The sequence below is a fragment of the Osmerus eperlanus genome, chromosome 18 (genome assembly GCF_963692335.1).
Source record: "Osmerus eperlanus chromosome 18, fOsmEpe2.1, whole genome shotgun sequence".
NCBI lineage: Eukaryota > Metazoa > Chordata > Actinopteri > Osmeriformes > Osmeridae > Osmerus > Osmerus eperlanus.
The window spans coordinates 9,630,258-9,641,166 of NC_085035.1; the positions used below are offsets into that span (position 1 = coordinate 9,630,258).

A 10,909-nucleotide genomic window follows, 5' to 3' on the forward strand; every position below is an offset into this window, starting at 1 on the left:
AGACCAAGCCAGGATGAGCAGACACGGATTCATTAAGCCAGGTGAAACCAATCCTGGATAGGTGCGCGCTCACGGCTCACTCAAATAGACCCCGCCACAGATCACAGATTAACTGATTTACCATGGCAACTAGAGCCGCGTACTTTTCCCCGTCGGAAGCACAAATCCTCATGGAGGCATACGAGGAGGTAAAAGATATAATTAAGAAGAAAGGCAACACCGCCACAGTGATAAAGCAAAGAGAAAAAGCGTGGCAAAGTATTGAATGCCTGAATGCGTAAGTAGTGCACAATTACACACTCACCGCTCCGCTGAAACATCACAATTACAATTCAAATATTTAATTCACATCTCCAAAAATGCAGTTGTACTGTAATTATGAAACGGTTACATTTTTAATTGAAATGCACTGCAGATATGAGTGAAATTGTGTAAAGTAACTCCATCACACTGTATAAAGCTATGATAAAGTTTTTGATATTTTTACTGAAAACAAGACAAAAATACCAAGTAATTTTTTGCAGTGTGACTCCATTAAATGTGTGTGTGTGTGTGTGTGTAGATTAAACATGAACGGGCCAAAACGGACATGGCAGCAGGTCAAAATCAAATACAAGAACATTCTGCAGAATGGTATGGTCCCTGACTAATATTTAACAAAGCACAAGCATATATTGTACCCAGAAGGTGCCTGCTCACACATTGTCTGTACTGTTTTAGCAGTGAAAAAGAATACCCACAGACAAGGCACGGGTGGTGGGTCACCAAAGGCTGACCTTACCCCAGCAGAGGACATGGCCTTGGAGCTAAATAAAGGCAGGCCCGTCTTAGAGGGGATCCCTGGGGGGAAAGAGACGAGCATAGGTTCCTCCCAAGATGCCACCCGCTTCATTCAAGGTATGTCCTTCCATCTCTACATGGGATACAACCACATTCATATTGAATCAATTTGGACTGTCTGACTTTGGTTTACCTATTGCCTTGCAGTGTCTGGCAGCACTGTGTTCCTGTTAGAGCCACAAGCACAAGCACCAGACGATGCTGATCCAGTGAGTACTCCATCAAAGGCATACTGTAGGCCTGGCATGTCTTGTCTACTAGCTTCAATATGAATCCGATTAAATGTGATAGGGTGAAGGCCCCAGTGCAGCAGCAACAGCACATGATGGAGACGATGATGAGGAGGAGACCATCTCTCTGGATTCCAGAAGGCATGAGGTATCATGTTAAGACTGTGAAAGTACTATTTACTCTACAATGGTGAGGAGTCCTCATCAAAATCAAAAAATCTAATTTCTTTTACAGGACCCAGATGCTATACAGTGGGAAAACCAGCCTGGCAACATAGTGCGTATTAATAAAAGGACACCACATCCTGCCAAATTCCAGCTGCGCTAATTGTATTGTGTTCACAGAGCTCACAAGCTATCAGAAAGTTGTATGGCAACCACCTCCGGCGCCAAATAGAACTGGCAGACATAGACATTCAGTACAAGAAGAAAAAGATGGAAAATCTTGCACTGGAGTCCGAAATAAAAAAGAGGACAATTAGGAAACTGGACCTTGAAATAAAAAAACTTGAGAGGGAGGTGAGATATGCCTTCAATGTACACTGTATGCTAACTGTAACACAAATGTATTAATCATTATTTTTCTTTCCTCCCCCAGCTCCAAGAAGATGACACAGCTGAAAATAAAAATTAGGTATATTCTCGTAAAGTCAAGTGAGCCATGACATATGAGCTCTTAATGTGAGCACACAGGACGGTGGCATCTTTCTAAGGTTTTTTTTTTTTCCCAGCAATCAGTACAACCAAGTCATCGTTATAAGGCATCGCCCTCTTTTGCCCACCCCCCCAGCACCAGGTGTGGCCACTAGCCTATATGAAGGCCCAAAATTGTGTGTTCCTTTCTGCTCTGACAATGGCATGCCCATTCGTGCGAGATGTGGTGGATGAAGAAGCACTTGTGCTGAGGAGAGCCTTCAGGCGAGAAAGGGTCTTCAGGGACCGGTTGGACCCACTGGCCTTCCCTGATGACCATCTATATGAAAGATACAGGTTTTCTGCAGATGGCATCAGGTATCTATGCAGACTACTGGGTCCCAGGATTAAGCACCGCACTGCACGGAGCCATGCACTGAGTGTGGAGCAAATGGTTTGTGTGGCCTTGCGCTTTTTTGCTAGTGGAGCCTTCCTGTACTCAGTGGGGGATGCAGAACAGCTGAACAAGGCCACAATTTGCCGCACAATAAGGAGTGTGTGTCTGGCTATCAAAGCATTAGCAGATGTCTTCATCTCCTTCCCTGGCCACAGAAGACTCTGTGACATCAAAGAGGAGTTCTATAGGATTGCAGGTAAGAGGATCTACAAATTACAGGACAACTGTTAACACATAGTAGGATACTCATTACTTTGTGTGACAGGTTTCCCCAATGTCATTGGTGCAGTGGACTGCACACACATAAGGATAAAAGCCCCCTCAGGTGCCCATGAGGCCGATTTTGTGAATAGGAAATCCTTTCACAGCATTAATGTTCAGGTGAACATAACTTTTTGATATTGTCCATTGACGAACACTCTGCATTGCCAGTGATGTGCATTGATTGGTGTAATATTCCTCATCTTATGATTTCAGATGGTCTGCAATGCTGACTGTGTGATCAGCAATGTTGTGGCAAAATGGCCTGGCTCAGTCCATGACTCCAGAATCTTTCGGGCCTCTGAAATCTATCAGTGCCTATCACAAGGTAAGCCACACAACCCCTATTTATAACCATCATGGCTGTGTCAAGAATATCACTGTGTTTATGAGGTAGTAATGATGAGATTTTGTGTTGACAGGTGAATTCTCTGGTGTGTTGCTGGGAGACAGGGGGTATGGCTGCCAGCCTTTTCTCCTGACACCTTTCACAGACCCCCAGGAAGCACAGCAGGCCTACAACCATGCCCATGCCAGGACCAGGGCCAGAGTTGAAATGACCTTTGGCCTCCTGAAGGCACGCTTTCACTGCCTTCACAAATTAAGGGTCAGCCCTGTTAGGGCATGTGATATTACTGTGGCTTGTGCTGTCCTCCACAATGTGGCCTGCCTGAGGAAGGAGAGGGCCCCCAGAGTGCCACCAGCCATGGACTGGGACAATCCGGCAATCTTCCCTGATGACGACAGTGGTCGGCTGCTGAGGGACCAATATGTGTTGAATTATTTTAGTTAGTATGTGTGCTTTCAATTTTGGTTAAATATGTCCTGCGGTGGCAGAGGAATTTGGGTTTTTTTGGGTTCGTTTTTTTACGAATTTGGCCTCTTATGATGTTTGTGCGGTATACTGTGTGTAATACAAGGCTGCAGGGAGGCTACTGCATCCATTCATTTGTCTGTTCAGTTGATGTGTATGGATTTGTCCTGCATTTATTTTAGTGTGCAGACATGCAGGGTGTGTTATATACAGACCTTTGAATGTGTATGTATCATTTTGTATATGCTTGGATTCTGTGCTTTCCATCTTGTAGAGTCACTGTGACTTCAGTTTCGAAAGGAGCTGATGGTTTACCTGCTTTGTTTTGTCCTTATTCAATAAAGGAACATAATGTTACACATTGTGTTTTTATATTCATATGGAATGTGTATTTGTTTATATGACAGAGTACTAGGGCCACACAGAAGAAAAAGGATAAAGTCATAAATTTATGAGGCTGGTTCTTTCTGCAGAAAAGCTACATATTGTTTTTACAGTTTTGATACTTATGACAATGTGATACTTAATATTCTGGCACATCAGCATGTCTTTGTTTATGAAACCATACTGAAGTACAATTTCACGAAATGCCCCACATCTGTCATTTTAACAACTGTCCTCCTTTAAAACAACTGGTTACAATATTATGACTTGTGTTTTTTTCCCCTCTGTGGCCCTAATATTCTATCATTTTATATATAGCCTTATAGTCTATGGGAAACTGTAAATTATCTAATGATAGCAACATCATCTAAAAATCATTTTTTATCCAAAATCATTGAAATTAATGATCACAAACGTTTAAATAATGACAGTGGGTCTAGTTATATGTGATAACAATGTATAGTGAGCAGTGAAATAACTATTGGTTTCCATTTGTGGTGACTGCTGACTGACATTAGGGATGAGATTAAATAGATCCTGGAATTTAGCCTGGTCTGGAGCAGGCTAGCTCCACAGAATAAATCTCCATGGTAATTTATACCATAACATATCCTCCTGCCCCCTATCCATCTTTAGTGCAACCGGATTACGGATCAATTGAGCCAGGATCACCAAGATATCCTGGCTTAATCCCTTATCCTAGTTTTGTGCAACAGGCCCCTAGTGTGTAAAACAGGAGGTTACTGCATGATGGTGTGTAAGCCAATGGACAGCTTGCCTATTCCAAAGCCCCCCCCCCCCCCCCCCCGTGCAAGTTAACAAATATCGAACATAAAGCACAATACTGTGTATCGGCCTGAACAGAACTGAATAAAAACAGGGTTTTAGCGCTTACTTCTTATCAGTACAAACTAAAACGTATCCAAAGGTCTCACAGACCATATAACCTCTTTCCTCGCTCAAACCACAATCAAACAACAGCTCTCGATCAACTTTCAACACTGCCCTCCTGAACAGCGAACCGCGCCGTTCTTTTACATGGGCTGCTGGACCGCTGATTGGAGGTGGACCGATTGGGGGCTGGCCGCTGGTCACGCCGATATCCAACCACCAACACACCGGACAGACACACCCTGCAAGCAGCTGATGGGGAAAACAAAGAGAAGAACAGAACGAAACAGAAACACAAACACTCCTACACGGACACAAACCGAACTCAATCAAATGAAGGACACGGGTCCGTAACACAGTTGAAACATCAGGTGGCACCAGAACTGTAAAAAGGCTACAATGATAGGATTCTTCTCACCAGATCACTGTTGATACAGCTGACAATATCAATATGAATCAGTTTACATTTCATACTGGTTGATGCTGTTTTCTTGTGGGTCAAGATGGTAGCCTTGGTAACCACATTTGAGAAAAGTTGACCAAATGTTCTTACTGCTTATGTAGTTGATGTGATGTATGGGCTGGTAAGAGACCAGTCTGATTTGATTGCTGGTCATTCAGTTGGTGTTTCGGAACCCATACCCTGTGCTCTGGGATTTCGGCAGGTCTGTACTGCACAGCAGGAGAGCCAGGGGAACCAAGGCAAGATGGGGACCAAGGTCCACCAGGGGGTAGAGGGGTCCCAGGTTACAAAGGTGACCTTTTGTTATTTATTAATTTGTTTGTTGATTGATTGATTCACTGATCTTTCATGCACCTTGTTTAGTACATGTCATTGAACATAGTCAGGTGGCTGAGCGGTTAGAGAAGCGGGCTAGTAATCAGAAGGTAGCTGGTTAGATTCCCGGCCGTGTCAAATGACGTTGCGCCCTTGGGCAAGGCAGACTCACCCGTCCACGGCGGCGAACCGCGGCGAACCGCATCCTTCTCAGGGAAAAAAGGCGCGGAAACGCCACGGGCCGCAGAGGGGCTCGGCCCGCCCGCTTGGCTTTTCTTTTCTTACCGCACTTTCTCCATTTCATTGATCGCTTTTTCTCGATTAAGATCCGTACATGTTTATCGTATGCGCCTTCCAGCCAGTCGACTCCGTGTTGGTGTCGGCTGACACGGCGATAAAAAACTCATTCCGATTGCCTTCCTATTTTTCACCTCGGCCGCTGAATGTCAGCCAGCTCTCTCTCTCTCTCTCTCTCTCTCTCTCTCTCTCTCTCACTCACAGCCCCCCCCCCCTTACTACTTGCCTCGGGGGAATGTCCCTGTACTTACTGTAAGTTGCTCTGGATAAGAGCGTCTGCTAAATGACTAAATGTAAATATCAATATAGTACAAAGTTAGCTTTTGGCTTCCTCATCTTCAGCTTACTTCAAGATGGCGCCGATGATTGAGGGGCAGTTATATGGGCGTATGTGAAGCCCTCTGTGACATGCTTGCGTGTAAAAAGGGCTATACAAATAAATTTGATTTGATGATTGTTGCTAGGTGCGCTCTGTTTTGTCTTGTTTTGTCTGTTAATTCAGTGTTCTGCCAAGATTTCCGGGGTTCTCTAACAAGAGAAGTACTTCTAAACATCAGGACGACAACTCCTGTCCTTTCCCACTTTTCTGCTTCCAGCGGCAGATTTAGTGGGAATTCTAGCCAGTGCCGCGCTAGGCTTTGCCCATGCAGTGAAACACCGAAGAAGGGGAAAGCGAGCGGGAGCGCTAGTTCGGCTACGCAGACGTGGAATCCGAACAGTGCTTCCAAATTTTTTCCTCTCCAACATACGTTCACTGTGCAATAAAATGGACTAACTTCAGCTGTTGATGGTGAAAAACAGAGACTTTCTTTCATCTTCGGTTTTGTGCTTCACGGAGACATGGCTGTGCGATTTGATCCCGGACACCGGACTACATCTGGCAGGCTTTCAACTCGTGAGAGCTGACTGGGACACTGCACTCTCCGGCAAAACCAAAGGCGGTGGTATTTGTTTCTTCATCAACAGAGGCTGGTGTGTAGATGTGACAGTGATTCTGCAACATTGTTCTCCGGATCTGGAATTATTTTTTATAAACTGGAAACCTTTTTACTCGCCAAGAGAATTTGCATCACTCATTTTGGTCGGAGTCTACATGGCGCCGGGTCCACAGGTTGTAGAGGCCCAACGCATGCTCGCCGACCAGATTCTGAGTGTGGAGCGAGCAAACCCAGATTCCCTTGTTATCGTACTCTGCGACTTTAACAAAGGTAATCTCAGCCACGAACTCCCTAAATACAGACAATTCATCAAATGCCCAACCAGAGAAGAGAACACTCTGGATCACTGCTACACTACAGTCAGTAGAGCCTACCACGCCGTCCCTCGTGCAGCACTGGGTCACTCTGACCATGCCATGGTCCATCTGATTCCTGCATACAGGCAGAAATTAAAGCTCTCTAAACCTGTTGTGAGGACATCAAAACTGTGGACCAGTGAGGCTATGGAGGATCTGCGGGCGTGCTTGGACTGTACTGACTGGGATATGTTCACGACTGTTACCAATAGTCTGGATGAACTCACAGAGGCTGTGACAACATACATCAGCTTCTGTGAGGACTGCTGTATTCCAAAACGCACCAGGGTGAACTTCAACAACGACAAGCCCTGGTTCTCAGCAGAGCTCAGAAGGTTGAGGTCAGAGAAGGAGGAAGCATTTAGGAGTGGGGATAGAGACAGATTCAAGGAGTCGAAGAACAGGTTTAGCAAGGCGGTGAGAGAGGCTAAACGACTGTACTCAGAGAGACTGAAGCGCCAGGTCTCTGCTAACGACTCTGCTTCTGTCTGGAGAGGGCTCAGGCAGATTACCAACTACAAGCCCAGAGCCCCCCACTCCACTAACGACTCCTGCCTTGCCAACGACCTGAACGAGTTCTACTGTAGATTTGAAAGACAATTGGACTGTCCTGATCTACCCCCTCCCACCCATGTGGCCTCCCCCCTCCCCCCTTCTACAGTGACGACTCTCTCCATTCAGGAGGGTGAAGTTAACAGACTTTTCAAGAGGCAGAACCCCCGCAAAGCAGCTGGGATGGACTCTGTCTCTCCTGCCACCCTCAAGCACTGCGCTGACCAGCTCCGGTGTTTACCAACATCTTTAACACCTCCCTTGAGACATGCCATGTGCCAGCCTGTCTCAAGTCCTCCACCATCATCCCTGTGCCCAAAAAGCCAAGGCCAACAGGACTCAATGACTACAGACCCGTCGCCCTGACCTCTGTGGTTATGAAGTCTTTTGAGCGCCTTGTGCTGGCACAACTCAAATCCATCACCGACCCTTTCCTGGACCCACTGCAGTTTGCCTACAGAGCCAACAGGTCGGTGGATGACCCGTTAACATGGCCCTCCACTTCACCCTACAGCATCTGGACTCCCCAGCATCCTACGCCAGGATCCTGTTTGTGGATTTCAGCTCTGCCTTCAACACCATCATCCCCGCCCTGCTTCAGGACAAGCTCTCCCAGCTGAACATGCCCGACTCCACCTGCAGGTGGATCACAGACTTCCTGTCTGACAGGAAGCAGTGCGTTAAGCTGGGAACACAAGTCTCTGACTCCCGGTCCATCAGCACCAGATCTCCTCAGGGCTGCGTCCTTTCCCCTCTGCTCTTCTCCCTGTTCACCAACAGTTGCACCTCCAGTCATCCGTCTGTCAAACTTCTGAAGTTTGCGGACAACACCACTCTCATTGGGCTCATCTCTGACGGGGACGAGTCCGATTATAGGTGGGAAGCTGACAACCTGGTGACCTGGTGCAGCCAGAAAACCTTAGAGCTCAATGCTCTTAAGACAGTGGAGATGGTTGTGGACCCCAGTCAACACTGTGGAGTCCTTCCGCTTCCTGGGCACCATCCTCTCCCAGGACCTCAAGTGGGAACTGAACATCAGCTCCCTCACCAACAAAGCACAACAGAGGATGTACTTCCTACAGCAGCCGAAGAAATTCAACCTGCCAAAGACAATGATGGTGCACTTCTACACAGCCATCATTGAGTCCATCCTCACCTCTTCCATCACCATCTGGTACGCTGCTGCCACTGCCAAGGACAAGAGCAGACTGCAGCGTATCATCCGCACTGCTGAGAAGGTGATCGACTGCAATCTGCCTACTCTCGAGGACCTGCACACCTCGAGGACCCTGAGGCGAGCGAGGAAGATTGTGGCCGACCCCTCCCACCCTGGCCACTCCCTGTTCCAGCTACTCCCCTCCAGCAGAAGGCTGCGGTCCATCAGGACCAAAACCTCACGCCATAAGAACAGTTTCTTTCCATCTGCTACTAGCCTCTTCAACAAGGCCAAGGACTCCCTTTGACATTCATTCATTAATTAACCCAGTATCTGATTGCACTATGTTGACCACTCATGCTGCTCATTCTTATTCTTATTTTTATATATATTTTATTTTATATTTAAATTGTTTTATTCTTAGATTGTTTAGTTCTTATGAATAGTAAAACTTCTGTACCTTTACTTAATTTAAGATTCGTATATGTTTGTGTTTGCACCTCCCTGCCACAGTAAATTCTGTGTTTGTATAACATACATGGCGAATAAACCAAATTCTGATTCTGATTCCCCATCACAGCGTCAGTTCCAAATAAAATTGGGAAAGATTCACAAAAACAACTTTTCCCATGCATTTCAGTAGATATGTCTCCAGTCAGTGATCTATTTACATATGACACACTCACATCATTGCTACCCCTCATATCTGTTGCAGTGTGTGGGGGCAAACACTGAGGTGTGTGTGTTGGCTGCTAAATGACTAAATGTAATGTAATGTGTGTCTTGGTGTCTGTAGGTAGTGCTGGTACCTCCTAGTACCTGGAGGGCTAGGAAAAAAGCTCACACACAGGACCTTGGTATGTGGCGCTACAGCACTACTCACTCAAAAACACACTTATGTCTGTTTCTAGCCAACGTAGATGGCGAAGGACAGTGTATCTAACCAGTAACCATACGAGGGGAGTCATCAGGTGTTTCCTGTGTACCCCTCACCAGGCCAGGCAGGCTCCAGCATGCGCCTGTTCAGCACCATGCCCTTTTCCTACTGCAACATGGGCACCTGTGACTATGTCAGCCGCAACGACAAGTCCTACTGGCTTCCCACTACGGCAGCTGTGCCCATGATGCCTGTGGCTGGCGAAGAGATAAAGGAGCACATCAGCTGCTGTGTGGTGTGTGAAGTGACCTCCCTGGCTGTAGCTACACACAGTCAGGACACCAGCACACCCCAGTGCCCCCCCAAATGGAGGAGTCTGTGGATGAGGTACTCCTTCCGTATGGTATAGAATCGGTCGTATAGAATAACAATGTATTTAGGGCCTTAACGTGTCTACCAGTCGCCTTATGCAAGCCTGTGTGTGGAAGTGCCTGTTTGTAACGCATACGTAATGAACCCTGCTGCACACAGGCGCTCATGATGAGGGGGATGGGCAGTCTCTGACATCATCAAGAAGCTTCCTCCAAGACTTTCGTGCCCAGCCTTTCGTGGAGTGCCAGGGACCATGGCACGTGCCACTACTTTGCTAACGTCTACAGTTTCTGGCTGACGCGTGTGAACAGGAGCGGACAGTTCAGCTCCTCCTCACAGGCCATGCTCAAGGATGAGAGGCAGCAGCGCCTGAATGTGGGGCGTTGCAATGTCGCATGAAGGAGTAGTCCAGTCCTTCTTGGTCGGGTGCCTTCAACAAGGTCTGCCTCCAGCAAACTTCTTAACAAGAACTGCACTGCGATTGGTACAAGAGGAAATATCACACCCCTACTGGTCATAGAGGCTGTGACCGTGCTTGCTGCTCACCTGCAAGTCTGTGAACATTTACTATTATATTCCTAAGTTGTTTTATCCAAAGCTCCTTCAGAAAACAGAGGTTCATGTTGTTTAATGGTAACTTGTTTAACTACATGCTACTGCTCTTCTGATTCTACCCATTGGAACTTATTTCCTTTTCACAATGTATGCTTCATGTTTTGGCTACCCGCAATGTTTTGGAGGGGGATCTCGTTGTTTATGATAATTGACCTATGCACTTTTGTAAAGCTCTTTCATGGAAGTCGCTTTGGATAAAAGCGTCTGCTAAATGAATAAATGTATATTTCTGTATATTTTAAATACCTGTTTCCAAAACATGATGACTTCACGATGAATGTCAAGTCCGTCATTGTCCCATCACCACCATCAGACAAAAATATGAATTATTGTGAGGTTTAGGTGTCTGATAGTGTTGACAAAAAGTGATGGCAATTAAAAACATGTTGATAAAAAGAGAAAGGTGGGGAAGTTGTATCAAAGAGTAGCTAAGGAGCTTAGTACATGTTAAATACATA

At 46.3% G+C, this 10,909-nt stretch overlaps 2 protein-coding genes across 2 annotated transcripts; both read left to right on the top strand.

Moving 5' to 3' along the window:
* The first annotated feature begins 1,022 nt into the window (after window positions 1-1,022).
* LOC134038978 (putative nuclease HARBI1) lies at window positions 1,023-3,472 on the top strand. Its single transcript, XM_062484729.1, has 9 exons — window positions 1,023-1,049; window positions 1,132-1,218; window positions 1,306-1,347; window positions 1,416-1,589; window positions 1,669-1,704; window positions 1,802-2,356; window positions 2,426-2,541; window positions 2,638-2,749; window positions 2,844-3,472. Exons 6-9 carry the CDS (start codon window positions 1,885-1,887, stop codon window positions 3,212-3,214), a joined length of 1,071 nt encoding a protein of 356 aa, XP_062340713.1. The 5' UTR covers window positions 1,023-1,049; window positions 1,132-1,218; window positions 1,306-1,347; window positions 1,416-1,589; window positions 1,669-1,704; window positions 1,802-1,884; the 3' UTR covers window positions 3,215-3,472.
* A 1,541-nt stretch (window positions 3,473-5,013) lies between these two features.
* LOC134039091 (collagen alpha-2(IV) chain-like) lies at window positions 5,014-10,298 on the top strand. Its single transcript, XM_062484839.1, is given in 6 exon segments — window positions 5,014-5,025; window positions 5,176-5,265; window positions 9,384-9,444; window positions 9,584-9,860; window positions 9,982-10,086; window positions 10,088-10,298. Coding segments are annotated over 6 exon segments (693 nt in total). The 3' UTR covers window positions 10,236-10,298.
* The last annotated feature ends 611 nt before the right edge of the window (window positions 10,299-10,909 follow it).